The 17615-nt window shown below is 37.2% G+C and overlaps 5 protein-coding genes across 5 annotated transcripts in view; all 5 read left to right on the forward strand.

Moving 5' to 3' along the window:
• The window catches only part of LOC144628361 (trace amine-associated receptor 9-like), a 180227-nt gene that overhangs the window by 48739 nt on the left and 113873 nt on the right, over window positions 1-17615 (forward strand). The gene's annotated exons all lie outside the window — the stretch shown is intronic.
• On the forward strand, window positions 364-1343 carry LOC144628365 (adenosine receptor A3-like). Its single transcript, XM_078486463.1, has one exon. The coding sequence runs from the start codon at window positions 364-366 to the stop codon at window positions 1273-1275; it is 912 nt and encodes a 303-aa protein (XP_078342589.1). The 3' UTR covers window positions 1276-1343.
• LOC144628368 (melanocortin receptor 4-like) lies at window positions 3419-4456 on the forward strand. Its single transcript, XM_078486467.1, has one exon. The coding sequence runs from the start codon at window positions 3545-3547 to the stop codon at window positions 4454-4456; it is 912 nt and encodes a 303-aa protein (XP_078342593.1). The 5' UTR covers window positions 3419-3544.
• Window positions 8857-9768, forward strand: LOC144628370 (adenosine receptor A3-like). The gene has a single exon (XM_078486469.1). The coding sequence runs from the start codon at window positions 8857-8859 to the stop codon at window positions 9766-9768; it is 912 nt and encodes a 303-aa protein (XP_078342595.1).
• On the forward strand, window positions 13498-14418 carry LOC144628354 (adenosine receptor A3-like). The gene has a single exon (XM_078486453.1). The coding sequence runs from the start codon at window positions 13498-13500 to the stop codon at window positions 14416-14418; it is 921 nt and encodes a 306-aa protein (XP_078342579.1).

Below are 17615 nucleotides of genomic sequence, written 5' to 3' on the forward strand. Positions count from 1 at the left end.
TTTATTGTATCTTTATTGCTTGGAAAAATAATACAATCTCAGTTAGTTTTGTTTTTCAACTGGTAAGCGATGTAATGTCTAAGCAACTGACAGACCTATCAGTTTTAAACTCAAACGTTTAAGCAAATGGTCAAATTGCCGGATTTAAAAGGATAATGCAATAAACACAGGGCCTTTAATAAGAAGTCCTGTAAAAACAAACAGACACAAAACACGAGAGGGCGTGTTAATTAACAGCCACATATTAAATCGTGATCCCAATAACAAAGCTGCAAGTTCATGCTTTTTCTTCTCAACGCTTCGTACCTTCCTCAACTTCAAGCACTCTTCAGGCAAGCTTAATTTTCTGACCACTCAAGAACAATGGCGAACTTTACTGAAGAAGAAAACTACACAAGCAAACTGAATCAAGTACTCAGCACATCACCAAGAGGCACATTTGAATTTTTTTCAGCTTTGAACATTTTTCTTTCCATCACCGCTGCTGTGGGCAATGCTCTGATACTTGTGGCTCTGAAGAATGTCTCTTCTATTCATGCTCCGACAAAACTTTTCTTTCGATGTCTGGCGGTCACTGATCTTTGCGTTGGTCTTATTGTACAACCACTTTATGTTACCTACATTATGTCTCATATAATAAAGATGAACGTGAGTGTGCTGTACTACGTTGACAAAGTTTCGGGAGCTTTAGGTTATATTTTAGGTGGAGTATCTTTCTTGACATCGACCGCAATTAGTGTGGACAGACTTCTCGCACTGTTGCTGGGACTGAGATACAGACAGGTCGTAACATTAAGGCGAGTGCGTGGAGTCATAACTTGTTTTTGGCTAATTGCTGTTCTAACTGGATGGCTCTGGGTGTGGAGAAGAGATATCGCCAATAAGGGAGCCTCTGTTGCTTTAATACTTTGTCTGGTAACTTCGATTTTCTGTTACACAAGGATCCACCTTAAACTACGACATCAACAAGCCCAAGTACAAAACAATGTCCCTCACGCACAACAGAACGGAGAAAGGATTCCATTAAACATAGCAAGATACAAAAAGACAGTTTCCAGCATTATGTGGGTGCAGTTGGCATTAGTAGCCTGCTATGTTCCGTGGGGCATTGTGGCTGTACATTATGCGAATAGAATTGAACATGAGGTGGCTTGGTTAGCTACAGAGACACTCGTCTTTTTAAACTCATCTCTAAACCCAATCTTGTACTGTTGGAAAATCAGGGAAGTGAAACAAGCAGTAAAAGGCACAATCAGGCAGCTTTACTGTTTTTAAAAGACCAGCTATGTAAATCGATATAAAGTTGAAAAGAATAACTGAACCCTGACAGAATGTAAAATAAAATCCGCCCATTTTTTTCAAGTTTCTCTCTCAAGGTTTAAAACCATTCTTGTTTATTTTTTTTTTCATAATCTCATTATTGTTTTTCTAGCTTAGAAAACTATTATTTTTAAGGTTTCTTTAAGTTTAAAAGAAATTTTGTTATCAGAAAAATGACTTTAACTATCGTGACATATCGCTCCTTTAATTTAAAAAGACACAAAGAAATCTTCGAAATATGGGAATTGCTTCTTCATGATAGCTGAAAAAGCCGTCTTTAAGAAATGGATAAATTAACCAAGTACTTGTGAATGAACATTAGTGCAAATACAAACTTCCCCAACAAGGGATCTAAGGCAATCTTAGGTCACCCTCCAACATTTCTCCAGCAATTCGCTGATGTTCATTTATAAAGCTGGGCTGAGTTAAAGTGCGAGTCTTTCACGCATTCCTATAACACCACTCACCGCAACTCAACAAAGCACAAGGACATCTGGAGCACACGAAAGAAATACCACCTAGACCAGCTCACAACACAGGCAACCACCGTGACTAAGGCTCTATTCCGTAATTAATGAAAAAATTATGATTCGAGTCTAAAGGGTTTTATAATCCAGTTGGCAATAGAACTCGGCAAATTATTTCCATTGCAAGCACTGTTGTGAAAAATATTGAAAAAGTACTGACTTTCATTTTACTAAGTTTTTATTTCCACTGTAGGTTTCTCCGTCTGAAATGATAAACTGTTGGCTACTCAAGTCTCAGATACGTATTTTCTAAGTTATCGAACCATTTTTTAAGGTACATCTTTACGGGAAACGCAAATTTCGATTTCAGACCACCTGCACTTGTAAGAGGAAGTGTTAAGAGCGGAGAAAATTAATTCTGGACTTGCCCACGCTACCAGACGACGCAACAGCAAATAATTATTTTGTGAAAACCACTTTATTTCACCTTTTAATTAGGCTTGCTTACAAGTCGAGCTCAGCGCACGCGGATCACGAGAGAGAGGGCCTTCTGAACTAGAAGCGAACGCCTTTGAGAAAGTCCACCTTTTAATTTTCACGGCTTGCTGTTGGGTTTCCGTTTTTTAGATCAGAGCCATTGTTGGCACAACATTCTGGAAATAAACATCGATGACTATCTTGTCATTTGACAGCATTCATTTTTGTGTGTTGCCTGAGCTTCGCATGTCAAATTTTCCACACTTCTAAAGGTAAACTTTAAATTAGTGTCTTCTCGGAAAACAAATATTTTGGACCACGCAGTCTGGCAGCATTGGCTAGTCAAAAATTTACTTTCTCTATAAAATTCCGCTTTCATGTGTAGGTGAAAAAGAAAAATAAGTTTAAGTTTTGGATACATTAAAAATGCCTTTCCTTGAAAAAATGTTTTGTCCTCCAGAGGTTGAAAACACTTTGCTGCAGAATATAATTTCATTCAATTTACTTGAGAATATAATTTTATTTATCGCCAGTTCAAAGTGAATTGCGCACATCCCAAACGTTATCTGCCATTTCGTTAATGGCCCTGCCCGTCAAACTTTGAAGTCTGTTTAAACACAACCAATACTAACTGACACAAGTCAAGCAACTAATAAATAATTAGAAAGCAGTTGTGCCCGGCTCTAAAACTGTGTATGTATAGCTTGGATCATTGCGGAGTCTTAATGCATATAGATAGACAATTTGTGTTCCTGAACAGCTACAGACTCACACAAAAGGATCATTTTTTCCGCTTACTCAATACACGTATGTACCTTTGACAAGTCGATCACGATTATGAAGGATTTTTAATAATCAAGCTGCAAGATGTACAACGTGCGCGATTACCAAACTAGGTTCAATTTGTTTTAATTACTAAGAGAAAAAACGGTTCGCTGTAATATCTATCGATTGACTCGAAACGACTCTACACCTAAATAACGGCAGTAATTTTCGCGACCGATGCTATGTTTTCGGTCCTTATTGGACTCTAGTTGTAAAGAATGTGATATCTCACCAACTGACAGATCTATCAAGTTAAAAACAAACATTCATTCCTTTAAATTTAAATAGGAAGTCCTGCAAGAAACATTTACACAGCACAAGCAGATGTGTTATCAGCGACATATAAAATCACCAGCTCACTAACAAAGCTGCAAGCTTAAACTTCAAAATTTCGGAGCATACTCCACTTCAAGAACTCTTTAAGGAAAGCTTAATTTTCAGACCACCCAAGAACCATGGCGAACTTTACTGGAGAAAGAAACTACACAAGCAAACTGAATCAAGCACTCAGCGCACCACCAGCAGGCATAGTTGAATTTTTGTCAGCTTTGAACATTTTTCTTTCCATTACCTCAGCTTTGGGCAATGCTTTGATCCTTTTTGCTCTGAAGAATGTCTCTTCTATTCATCCACCGACAAAACTTTTTCTTCGATGTCTGGCGGTCACTGATTTTTGCGTTGGTCTTATTATACAGCCACTCTATGCTACCTACATTATGTCTCGTATAATAAAGATAGATGTCAATGTTTACTACTATGTTTACAACGTTTCTGTATCTTCAAATTTTATTTTATGTGGAGTATCTGTCTTAACATCAACAGCAATTAGTGTGGACAGACTTCTCGCACTGTTTCTGGGACTGAGATACAGACATGTCGTAACATTGAGGCGAGTTCGTGTAGTCATAACTTGTTTCTGGATAATTGGTACCTTAAGTGGATTGATCCGGGTGTGGAGAAGAGATATCGCCGTTAAGGAAGCCTCTGTTTTCTTAGTACTTTGCACGGTAACTTCCATTTTCTGTTACACGAGGATCCACCTCAAACTACGACATCAACAAGCCCAAGTACAAAACAATGTCCCTCACGTACAACAGAACGAAGAAGGGATTCCACTAAACATAGCAAGATACAAAAAGACAGTTTCCAGCATTATGTGGGTACAGTTGGCATTAGTTGCCTGCTATGTTCCGTGGGGCATTGTGGCTGTACTATATGGGAATAGAAATGAACACGACGTGTCTTGGTTAGCTACGTCAACTCTAGTCTTCTTAAACTCAACTCTGAACCCGATTTTGTACTGTTGGAAAATCAGGGAAGTTAAGCAAGCAGTCAAAGGCACAATCAGGCAGTTTTCCTGTTTTTAAAAGACTAGTTGTGTAGATCGAGATAAAGTCGCAAGGTACAATTGACAGCGTCCAAATAGCGTGGAAAAAAGTATCTTAATTCATTTCTTGTACTTGAATGTTTACAGTTATCTTTAAGTTGTATTGGATATGATTTAGACAGCGCTAGTTTACGAACGATAAATTGCAAAACTGTAAACAAAGCCCGGGGGGCATTCCCTATATTGGCCTATACGGGGAGGCTCCACCCAAAAGGGGTACAAAAGGGTATACAAAAGGGTAAGAATTTCACAAGTTAAGGTATGTGAAAGGGTAGGGATGTCGCTCATTTAGGTATTTAAAAGGGCCTTCAATTAAAATTGGACGCACCTTATGGAGGCATCATTTAAATTTCTTAAACGCTGCATAAAATGGCATCAAGACGTCTTGTTTTAGGCATCTGTCATGCCTTTTCGATGTATGAAAGGGGTATCTTTTTACAGTAAAAGGTATACGAAAGAGGTGCCTTTTCTGTCAAAATGGTTTATAAAAGGGTAACGTTTTTGAGTAGCCACCCCCCCCCCCCCAGGGACACAAAGATGCGCCTGCCGTTATGCATCCATTTGCGGAAATAGTGAAGAAGCAACCTTGTTTAACTTTCATTTAGCTATCTTGCTAAGCCACCGATGGAAATACTTTAATAAATGAAACTGCGATGTTAGGTTAACAGTTTATACCGATTCCTCTTTGAATGAGTGCAAAGCTGTAATATTACAACCTATGCCAGAGTTTAAACTTTTGCCTACAGCTAGGTTTATAACTTAGTCCGTGTGATTTGTTGTGTATGATGGGAGATCACGTAATGTATGACGAATGAAAATTTAGTTAATTCATCTCAAATTAAAAGTAAAAAATTGTATTTTAAGATGAAGAACAATTTGAAATATTTTTCCGTGCCGTCTTTATATTTCCCTAAATGTTTTCGAAAGGAAATATTCTGTTTTCGAGAAGCAAAAATTACAAAAGGTTTCTGATTATTATTTTTGTCCCTGGTTTCTAACTAATTTTTGTCGCGGGGTTCCGACTTGTGCTACCGCTTCGTTTGAAATTATTTTGCTAATGGACCGTTTCGAATGTTTTGAATCCGGGTTCAATTTTTTTTTGTGTGTTTTTTTTTTTTGCTTAATGCTCTGTTCGTGACATCGAACATTAGCAGACATTGAAATATGGAACATGATTGGTCCAATTACGAACACGAACACAAAAGAAACTCTGGCCATCTGCTCAACCAGTCAGATGCAAAAGCAAAAGCAATCATGACTTGGTCACTAGCCTTTTCCCGCGCTTGGCGCTTGTTGCGTTTTTTCTGCTTTGTGTTCTCATTGATTCATTGTGTTGTTTAACTTCGCTGTCATTGGTCACTCAGATTCTTTCATTATTACACTTCTTTCGTCCTTAACAACCTATCTATGACATTTGCTGTCAATTACGTGCATTTAAATGGGTCCTTTTTTATGCTGTTTCGCTACACTGGTAAAACTGATGACGATTTCAATGAAATAAGGTTATCGAAGACTTTCTAACCTCGAAATTTTCTCACAATTTTTAAGTTGCCCAACTGATTTTTCCCTGAATTATATTCCACCCAGGCCAGTTACTTTAAATATTTATTTATTTATTTATTTATTTATTTTTTTATTTTTTTATTCATTTAATATAATGATTTACGTCAGTCAAATGCATCGATTGAAAGTCAATGAGAGGTATTATTTATTTGTTATTAATTTTTTTTGCATTAACGGTCTATTTTTCGTTCGGGTCTTATGATTGTTATTCAGAATCTCTCAGCGATAGCGCCGCAGAAGTCGGTTGAAATATCTTGTCAAACGATTGGATTTCTTTAAAGGAGGGATCTGCAAAAAAGGAGAAAACATAACGTTAGGAGTAAATTGGTTCTCATTAACCAATACATGTTTTAGCACAGGTTATAGCATAACTTAGAAAAGCGCACGTTTTGGTTCGGTAATTTAGCTTTTTACAATTCGCCCATGGGTGGATGCTGACGAATGCCTTCAACTTTAGCGCCTGCGCTGATGTGACGCGACATGGCGCAAGCGATCAACGCGGTGCCTTCCGAAATATTGGAAGTCAGTATACTTCCCATACCGTTTAATCAGCTTTGCATTTTGTTTTCCTAAGATTATAGCCCGCAGCCACGACCGTAAAATATTTTTAAACTTGTGCAGGACAAAACTTTGTTTTAGGAAAGGCATTTTAAAGCAGCCTGGTCCTTATGCGTTGTTTCCATGACCGCGCAAAGTCTGGGATGGCGACGTCACCTCTCTCGATAGAGCGCAGATTCCCTTAAGCCGAGAAAGCCTAAAAACTAGGCTGATTTAAAGGTCCATTTTTAACAGATCACCTGCACTTGTAAACCGAAGTGTTTAGAGAAACTTAGTTTTTCACTAGCCCACGCTATCACACCTCGCAACGACAGATGTTTATTTGGTCAAATTTAAAGCCTTATGAATGAGCATTTGCCACATAAAAACACAGTTCTCCTTTCATTTTTATCAAGTTTTTTACTTCCTATGGATGTGTCCTCATCTGGAGTAATTTCTCTGCACGATGCTGTCGTGATATTTTATTTCATTTCTCTTCACTGATAAAAGGCAAAGCACGAAACGTTTGGGTTTGAATTTCAATTTGAATTTGGAACTACATAATAAAATTTTTCTTCAGTTATTACTACAAACAAGTGGCACGCAGCGTACAAAGATTAAAACCTTCCAATAATAATAATATGTCTTGGGTAGGCTGGTTACGTCTCCTACAAGTTAGCTTGCAAGTTAGCTTGCGACGGCTGTTTACACGTAGGTGATAATGACATAAGGTCTGTCGCCTGTGCTAGAAATTTGGGAGTCTGGTTTGATGAAAAAATGTCCATGTCTACACATATCAGCAAGGCATGCAGTAGTGCGTTCTTTCATTTACATAATATAAGGAGAATTAAGAAATATCTATCTGTTGATAGTCTACGTACAATTGTTCATGCTTTTATTACCTCTCGACTGGTTTATTGTAATAGCTTAATGTATGGACTGCCAAATCTTCAAATTTCCAAACTGCAGCGTGTTCAAAATGCCGCTGCAAGACTAATTATGGACATACCAAAGTACTCACATATAACTCCAGCCCTCTACGAGCTTCATTGGCTTCCCGTTGCTCATCGAATTAAGTTTAAGATTTTAATTCTTACCTTTAAATCAATTTATGGTCTTGCGCCATCTTATCTTAGTGATTTGGTGAAAGTTAATCAAACGAGCTCATACTCGTTACGCTCAAATAGTAGCCTATTATTAGAAGTTCCACGGGAGACAATGCGCCCAACACTTGGCGGCAGGTCCTTCACTTCATCTGCACCGGCTCTATGGAACAGTTTGCCGGCCGACCTGCGTATTATTACGACACTTGGTGTTTTTAAAAGTAAACTTAAGACATTTTTATTTAGATCAGCATTTTAATGTATCTTTTTAAATTTTTACTGTATTTTACCTTTAGGTTTTAGTTGTTTTATGTATATGTATACTTTTTATTGTTTTTAATGAAATTACTGTAAAGCGCTTTTGATCAGCACATGTAAAAAGCGCTATATAAATTATTAAATTATTATTATTATTATTAAATAAATTTTCTTCTCTAAGAAGTATATGCTAATATTTGTTTGACTTTTGCAATATCCGGTGATCAATAATTGCCACAGCTTGAAATTGTTAAATGACAAGGAAACAATTTTCACCAGCTTTAAAATTTTTGTGTAAATAGATCTATAAAGCTTTAGCATCTTGCAATGTGTAAATGCATATTAATATTCTGTGTTCCTGAACCCCAACAGAAAAACAAATGATCATTTATACAGCTTATTCGGTACCTTCAATCGCAATTATACAGGAGTTTTAACAATCAAGCACGAAGTGCTAGGCGCGCGATTAGAAAAATAGGTTTCATCAGTTTTAATAACTAGATTTGATTACTAATAAAAGCTCTGCGCCAAAATAACGGCAGATCCTCAGTCTGTATGTTACTCTAACAACTTAGAACACTAGTACAATCCTGAATTATTTACGTTTTTAAGTAGTAAAAATATGGAATATCTTAAAAAACTGACAGATCTATCAATTTTTGAGCTCAAACGTTTTCAAAAATGGACAAATGACGAAATTTAAAAATCTAATTAATGCAAGATAAACAAAAGGTCTTTAAAAATTAATGGAAGTCCTGCGAAAAAAACACTCACAAAGCACAAAAGGGCGTGTAATCAGCGACAAATCATCAGCTCAATAACAAAGCTGTAAGCTGAAACCTTTGCTCCAAAGCGTCGTAACTACCTCAACTTCAGGCACTCTTCAAGGCAAGCTTAATTTTCTGACCACCCAAGATCAATGGCGAACTTTACTGGAGAAGGAAACTACACAAGCAAACTGAACCAAGCACTCAGCGCACCACCAGCAGGCATAGTTGAATTTTTTTCAGCTTTGAACATTTTTCTTTCCATCACCGCTGCTGTGGGCAATGCTCTGATCCTTGTGGCTTTGAAAAATGTCTCTTCTATTCATCCTCCGACAAAACTTTTCTTTCGATGTCTGGCGGTCACTGATCTTTGCGTTGGACTTATTGTACAACCGATTTATGCTACCCGCATCATCTCTCGTATAATAAAGATGAACGTGAATGTTTTGTTCTATGTTTACAACATTAATGCAGCCTCGAGTTATATTTTGTGTGGAGTATCTGTCTTCACATCGACTGCAATTAGTGTGGACAGACTTTTCGCACTATTGTTGGGACTGAGATACAGACATGTCGTAACATTACGGCGAGTGCGTGTAGTCATAACTTGTTTCTGGCTAATTGCTTCAAGTGGAGTGCTCCGAGTGTGGAGAGAAGATATTGCAATTAAGGCAACCTTTGTTGTTATAATACTTTGCCTGGCAACTTCGATTTTCTGTTACTCGAGGATCTACATTAAACTACGATATCATCAAGCCCTAGTGCAAAACAATGTCCCTCACGGACAACAGAACGGAGAAGGGATTCCACTAAACATAGCAAGATACAAAAAGACAGTTTCCAGCATTATGTGGGTGCAGTTGGCATTAGTTGCCTGCTATGTTCCGTGGGTCATTGTCGCCGTGCTATATGCGAATTATAGTGTAATAGAACACGTGGCTTGGATCGTCACAACAACTGTAGTCTACTTAAACTCGTCGCTTAACCCTATTTTGTACTGTTGGAAAATCAGGGAAGTGAAACAAGCAGTTAAAGGCACAATCAGGCAGCTTTACTGTTTTTAAAAGACTAGCTGTGTAGATCGACATAAAGTTGTAAAGTACTACATTGACAGTGTCCAAAGCGTGAAAAAGCAGCTAAATTGATTTTTTTTTCTTTTTTTTTTAAAATTGATTTCTTATAATGTGCAAAATTTCCTTTAAATCGAACTGGGAAAGAGTGAAAAAGCGCTAGATAACGAACGATAAACTGCAAAACTGTAGACAAAGATGAGCTTTCCATTACGCATCCATTTGGCGAAAAGAGTGAATCAGAAGCTTTTTTTAACGCGAGAATACTTAAATAAATGTAAACGCAAGGTTAGGTTTCAAAATAGACATTTAACAGTTTACGCCGATTCCTCTTAGGATGAGTGCAATTCTCAGTATAATATTATGACCTATACCAGAGTTGAAACGTTTGCTAGCAGTTTGGTTTCCAGCTAAGTCTGTGTGATGTATTTTTGTATATAATGGGAGATCAAATGATGTATGATAACGGAAAATTAAGATAACTCAAGTTAAATAAAATATAAAAAGTGTACAACGTTCAATGGGCATCTTTTGACGGCTTTATCCAACCTAAAATTTGTTTTTTAATATGAAAAACGAATTAAAACATTTTTCCAGACAAGCTTTCTTTACCAAATAAACAATCTTTTATTCGACCGTGTTGTGACAATAATGGCTTCTTGTTCTATTTCACCGAAAACAAAAAACTATCTATTTCACCGAAAACAAAAAACTTGCGTCACCTACTCAACCAATCAGATGAAAAACCAAAACCAATCACGACTTGGTCACGTGTGTTTTCCCGCGCTTGGCGCCGGTTGCGTGTGTTGGCTTCGTGTTCTCATTGGTTCATTGTGTTGTGTAACTTCGCTGTGATTGGTCACTTACATGCTTTAATTATTACGTTTCTTTCGTCCTTAGCAACCTCCCTATGCCATTTGCGTGTCGTCAATTACGTGCATTTAAATGGGTTCTTTCATGCTGTTTCGCTACACTGGTAAAGCGGATGACAATTTCAATGAAATGAGGTTATCAAAGACTTCCTAACCTCCAAATTTGCTCTCAATTTTAAAATTACTCAACTGATTTATCCCTGAAATGTACTCCACACCCAGGCCAGTTGCTTATAATTTATTAAATAGATTTAGCCAAGCCTAAAAGCGGAGCTCCCCGATTACTTTGCCCTTTATTTAAATATCTGAATTTACTGACAATGGACATAAAAAAAAAATTGTCTTGAGCCCGCGATCCAATAGAAAAACCATTTTCCGGTCAGCGGTCAACTTTATAAAAACTCGTCACCTCGATGAGTTATACACCTAAGCCCGCGATATAGTCACGTGATACTGGTCAGCGGACACCTTGTATTGACAGCTGTCAATTGACCATGACGTGGATGCCCAGTATCAGATGTTAGCGTTTATCTATTTCTGAAGTGGGCGACGTACGTACGGACGCGCCCGCGAGCCATGCCGCTAGCCATGATGACCATGTAAACTCAAGTTCATGGTTTTCCTATTTCTGTGGATTTTCTATGGGTATGGGGTTCCGCTCTGCGGCCCTTCGGGCCGCTGTGGAGCTCCGCTAAAATATGCAATGTCGCGCAAATAGTTTGGCTCGGATTGAGTCTGATTGGACATTTAGAGATGGTGACAATTGTCTGATTAGTAGCATTTCATTTCAGACAATTGTCACCATCTCTTCGGGCCGCTGTGGAGCTCCGCTAATATACTGATTTACGTCAGCAACTGCATTGTCTGATTGAAAATTTAGAGACGGTGACAATTGTCTGAAATGAAATGCTACTAATCAGACAATTGTCACCATCTCTAAATGTCTAATCAGACTCAATCCGAGCCAAACTATTTGCGCGACATTGCATATTTTATTATGTTAATCTTAAGCGAACATTTTCTGACAGTTTATTCTTTTCATTTTTTGAACTTGAAAATAGTGTCATGACGACTCCGAAACGTCGTTCGTTTTTATCGTTTATATTTAATCAATACATGTTATAGCAAAATTCAAAGCATAAGTTACTAAAGCGCACGTTTTGGTTGGGTAATTTAGCGTTTAGTATATTCGCCTATTTGGTAGACGCATGTGAATGCCTTCAACTTTAGCGCGCGCGCTGATGTGACGCGACATGGCGCAAGCGATCAACGCGGTGCCTTCCGAAATATTGGAATTCAGTATACTTCCCATACCGTTTAATCAGCCTTGCGTTTTATCTTCTAAAATTATAGCCCGCAGCCACGACCGTAAAATATCTTTAACTTGTACAGGACGAAGAACCCAGACTCCCTTATGGCGAGAAAGCCTAAAAACTAGGCTGATTTTAAAGTGCATTTTACAAGAAACTTAAAATTTCGATTTCAGATCACCGGCACTTGTAAGAGGAAGTGTTAAGAGAAAACTAATTCTTTTCTAGCCCACCCAACCAGACTGCGAAACGACAAATGTTTATTTTGTCAAAAACAATATATTTTACCTTTTAATTAGACCTGCTTACAAGTCGAGCTCAGGGAACGCTGAGCACGAGAAAGGGGTCCTTCTGAACGAGAAACGAACGACTTTGAGACAATCTACCTTACTGCTTTTTGTTAGGACTTTTGCAAACTGAGCCATTTTTGCCAGAGTATTCTGGTAATACACATCAATAATTATTATGTCTGAGCATCACCTGCCAAATTTTCCACACTTCTCAAAGTAAACGTAAAATTTATTGCAACTTGCTAAATAAATATTTTGCGCCACACAGTCTGGCATCGTCGGCTAGTCAAGAACTTATTTTCTATTAAAAAAAATTCAGCTTGCAAGTGCAGGTGATCTGAAACTAATTTAATATGTTGAAATTTGCCTTTCCTAACAAAAGTTTTCTTCTGTACAAGTTAAAACACTTTTAACTTAATACAGAATATGATTTTATTCATCGTAGATCAGAGTGAATTGCTCAAGTACAAAACGTTATCTGGCATTTCGTTCAAACCAGGTTGACGGCTCTACCGGTCAAACTTTGAAGTCTGATTAAACACAACCGATGCTAATTATCAGCAGTTAAAACTAATAGACAATTAAAGAACAATTTTTCGTGGCTCTAACTGTGTGTATATAGCTTACCATCTTGCAACGTGTAATACTACGAACAAAGGATCGTCTTATATGTTATGCAAGAAAAACCTTTGACAAGTTGATCATGAAAGGTTATTATGAAAGGTTGATAATAAGCAGGATGTGCTACCTTTAGCGATTAGAAAAAGAGGTTTTATTTTAATTAAGGTAATAAGCTGTTCGTACAATTGCCATATCTATCGATAAACTCGAAAAGACTCTACACTTAAATAACGGCGGAACCTAAAATGTGCCCCTTCTTTTCATAGACCTTTTCGCTTAAAAGATGTGTGATCGATGCTATTTTTTCGGTCTTTATAAATTGTACTCTAGCAGCTTATAGAATAATAAGACATTTTTTTCAGCTGAAAAGCGACAGAATATCCAAACAACTGACAGATCTGTCAGTTTTACATTCAAACATTCAATAAAATGGGCAAATTGCATGACATAAATTCTAATGAAGCAAACACCGGGCCATCAAGGAGTAAAAGGAAGTCATATACAAAACAACACACAACACAGACGAGGGCGAGTTATTAGCGACATACAAATCATCATCTCACAAGCTGATGCTTTTCCCTCAAACCTTAGTAACGTTCTCAACTTTAAGCACTCAAGCATCTCAGAACAATGGCGAACTTTACTGGAGAAGGAAACTATACAAGCACACTGAATCAAGCACTCAGCGCACCACCAGCAGGCATAGTTCAATTTTTTTCAGCTTTGAACATTATTCTTTCCATCACCGCTGCTGTGGGCAATGTTCTCATTCTTTTTGCTCTTAAGAATGTTTCTTCTATTCATCCTCCGACAAAACTTTTCTTTCGATGCCTTGCGGTCACTGATCTTTGCGTTGGTTTTATTGCACAACCACTCTACGCTACCTACATTATGTCTCTTATGATAAAGATGGACGTGAATGTGCTATACTACGTTGACAAAGCTTGTGAAGCTTCAGGTTATATTTTATGTGGAGTATCTGGCTTAACATCGACAGCAATTAGTGTGGACAGACTTCTCGCCCTGTTGCTGAGACTGAGATACAGACATGTCGTAACACTGAGGCGAGTTCGTGTAGTCATAACTTGTTTCTGGCTATTTGCTGCTTCAGTTGGATGGATTCGGGTGTGGAGAAGAGATATCGCCTTAAAGGCAGCCTCTGTTGGCATAATTCTTTGCCTGGCAACTTCGATTTTCTGTTACACGAGGATCCACCTCAAACTACGACACCAACAAGCCCTAGTACAAAACAATGTCTCCATGCATGGACAACAAAACGGAGAAGGGATTCCACTTAACGTAGCAAAATACAAAAAGACAGTCTCCAGCATTATGTGGGTGCAGTTGGCATTACTTGCCTGCTATGTTCCGTGGGTCGTTGTCGCTGTGCTTAATGTGAATGGAATTGAACATGAAATCGTGACTTTCTCAGTTGCTACAATGACACTAGTTTTCTTAAACTCATCTCTAAACCCAATCTTGTACTGCTGGAAAATCAGGGAAGTGAAACAAGCAGTTGAAGACGCAATCAGGCAGCTTTATTGTTTTTAGAACACTAGCTATATAGATCAACGTAAAGTTGCAAAGTACAATCGACAGTCTCCATGCAGATAGCGTAAATACGGCTAAATTCATTTCTTGTAATGAGCAAAATTGCTTTCAAATCAGGTTGGAAAATGTCGAAAAAGCGCTAGAAAACGGAAGATAAACTGTAAATTAATATGTCGACAAAAATGAGCCATCCTTTAAGTGTCATTTGACTCAAACATTGAATCAGCAACTTTGTTTTTTCTTTAATTTAGCTATCATGCTAGGCCACCGATGAGAATGATTTAGCATGGATGTATTGTTCATGATGTGAGATTTCATAATGTATGATAACAGAAAATTTATTAATTTAAGTTAAATAAAACATAAACAAATGATGGCAATAAATTTATTCAACTCAAAACCTGTTTTTTGAGATAAAGTATCGTTTAAAATATTTTCCAGACTAGCATTTTTTGACCAAACGAACATTTTTTTTTCTTAGACCGTGTTGTGACGATAATGGCTTCTGGTTTTATTTCACTGAATAATTTTTAAAATTTCTTTATTACTCTAAATGTTTTCGGAAACAAATATTCTTTCCGAGCAGCAAAAACTGAAAAAGGTTTCTGATTATTATTTTTGTCCCTGGGTTTAAACTTATTTTTGTCGCGGAGTTCCGACTTGTGCTACCGCTGCGTTTAAAATTATTTTGCTAATAGACCGTTTCGAATCAGGTTTTGAATCCGAATTCGATTTTTTTTTGTGGTTTTTGCTTGATGCTCTGTTCATGACATCGAGCATAAGCAGACAGTGAAATATGGAATGTGATTGGTCCAATTACGAAAACAAAAAAAGAAAAATAACAAAGCACAATCTCGTCTTTGGGACAATTAGCAGGTGAGGTGATATTAGCAAGCGAGGTAATTTAATAAGTACGCCATGTTTTTATTTTATTATTTATCATATGTAATTAGATTATACTAAAGATTATCCAGTTTATATCAAGTTTTATCTTTTTCAATTGTATACGTACTGAGACTTGTAAAGTGCGTGCAGTTAATAATTACTATCATCATCGTCATCACCATCATCATCATCATCATCATCATCATCATTATTACTACATTCCCATGCTACTCACAACATATCTATCACTTTTCAACACAAAACATCACTTTGTAAGTTGGAGAAAAATAACAACTGGCTAGATGTTGGGCCTGATACAAAAATTTCACGTAAAATGTAGACCTGTCAAGTCTCACGATTTTTCCGTGAGGCTCACGGTTTTCACTTCAATCACACGATGAGACACAGAAATCTCACAGTAAACAGAGTCACAAGTTACTTGATAAGCACCTGGTTTTGAAGTATTTTTGTCCCTCAGTTGATCAATCTCCCAGTTTTGACTGAAATCTCCAGATTTTTTGTGCTTTGAGGTTGAGTGGTCCGAAACGTTTTCATATAGATAACGTTTTTTAATACATCTGTAATGTTAACGTTGTAAGTGCGACTTTCTAGAATTATCAACCAGACAGCGGAACAAATGGAATAAACGATTTCGCTCATATTTTTCCCATAGATAGGTCCTAGTGAGAAACCAAACGGACCGTAGTTAGTTTTTCCTAATACAGCTTCCTTTCGTAGAAATATGTCAAAAAAGATTTCGCCCCAATTGGGCTCAAAATCCACTTCCGGTTTTACTGATTTTTTTGAAAGTTTGATCGCCTCGCGCGTTATACAGCAGCTGTTTATTGATCATTTAATAATATTAATAATGTAATTAGGTCTTAATTGTATGACTGAGCGAAAAATAAAACAAATCAAGATTAATTTTTAGCCTGAAACGGGGATAAATTCAAGGGCAAAATTTGCAAATGAGTAGCGAGCGAAATTATGCAGTAAAACTCTGCCATATTTTTCTATGTGCGATAACTTAAAATATCGTAAAAACAATTTTTGTGGGTTAACTAGACACTTATCTAATAGGATATCCAAAAAAATCTCTGGGGAAAAGGTTTTTAGTGGCCCGCTTTGGCCTGTATTTATCACTAATTTTGCTGATAATCTGCCGTTTTGCGTGACAGCAATTGCGTGACACAGGTAGTAAACAGCGAATGAAATTATCGTTTTCAATGCATGTTTGACGCTCTTGTGAGAATTCCGTCAAACAACCCATGCATAGAAACAAGGCATGTGGTGAACTATTTAAAAAAGTAAAGGCAATATTAGATTTTTCCTTCGCCATTTCTGGAACCTTTGCGTGATCTCTACACACTCTTGATCACAACATGCTAGATGGTTTAGTTCTGTGTTAATAGTTGTTTTAAGCTGTTGATCATTCGATCATCCACAAAAACCGGTCGTAAAAAAGGCAAGTATTCACAGTTCAATTATTTTACGTAATAACGAGTCAATATTGTTTGGTTTATTTCTTTGCGTGATCTGAAGGAAACAGCGCAACAATTAAATTATAAGTATTTGTCAAGTGCGATGATGTGTTGTTGTTTCCTTTTTGTCTCAAATTGCCGATATTTTTTCCAATTCATGTCCTTTTAAGGAGAAAAATATAAAGCATAAGAAATTATTGGGGAGAATTGTAAACGGCCAATAGATATCAACATTGAAGGTAATATTGAGGATTTTTAAACAATTTTATGGTATAAGACAGATAAAACAAAGCATTGCCTTTCTAAGTTATGTATAAAGTTCTATGTATTTTGTGCCCGAATAGTACGTTTCAAGGAACTGAAGCTTCGAATATGATTAGCGCCAGATTTTAACGCAATATTTGCATCAGTCCTGAATCCAGTGTCTTTGCGACCTGCAAATTGTATAATTAAATTATTTGTATTTTGATAAAAAGTCCTCAACCAATTCCATTCTTCGATCGGTAAACACGACTCTTCGCGTTTTGTGGATAAAACAAGATGAATGCTTGTTGTTCTTTTAAAGTCAGTGCTCCTTTGATCACAGCGACAGAAATCAGCGTACGGAGAAAGTCTCGCTATTATCATGCACTGAAAATATAGCACAGCGCAAGTAACTCTGGGAGTTTCATGATATGGAGAGTGAAGTAGAGTTGATTCTTACTCGAGCTACGATTTTTTACACTCCTCAAAGTGTCGACGTAATGACTGCTAAACCCATGGTCTCGGCTGGACAAGAGGAACCTAAAGATGTAGGGTCCCTCAAGAGAAACCAAAGCATAAAATCGTCAG

Source organism: Oculina patagonica, chromosome 10 (genome assembly GCF_052425735.1).
Source record: "Oculina patagonica isolate OP01 chromosome 10, crgOcupat, whole genome shotgun sequence".
NCBI lineage: Eukaryota > Metazoa > Cnidaria > Anthozoa > Scleractinia > Oculinidae > Oculina > Oculina patagonica.

Bases quoted from the DNA above. Each gene is read 5' to 3' on its own strand.
- LOC144628368 (XM_078486467.1), top strand. From the start codon at position 3,545: ATGGCGAACTTTACTGGAGAAAGAAACTACACAAGCAAACTGAATCAA.
- LOC144628370 (XM_078486469.1), top strand. From the start codon at position 8,857: ATGGCGAACTTTACTGGAGAAGGAAACTACACAAGCAAACTGAACCAA.
- LOC144628354 (XM_078486453.1), top strand. From the start codon at position 13,498: ATGGCGAACTTTACTGGAGAAGGAAACTATACAAGCACACTGAATCAA.
- LOC144628365 (XM_078486463.1), top strand. From the start codon at position 364: ATGGCGAACTTTACTGAAGAAGAAAACTACACAAGCAAACTGAATCAA.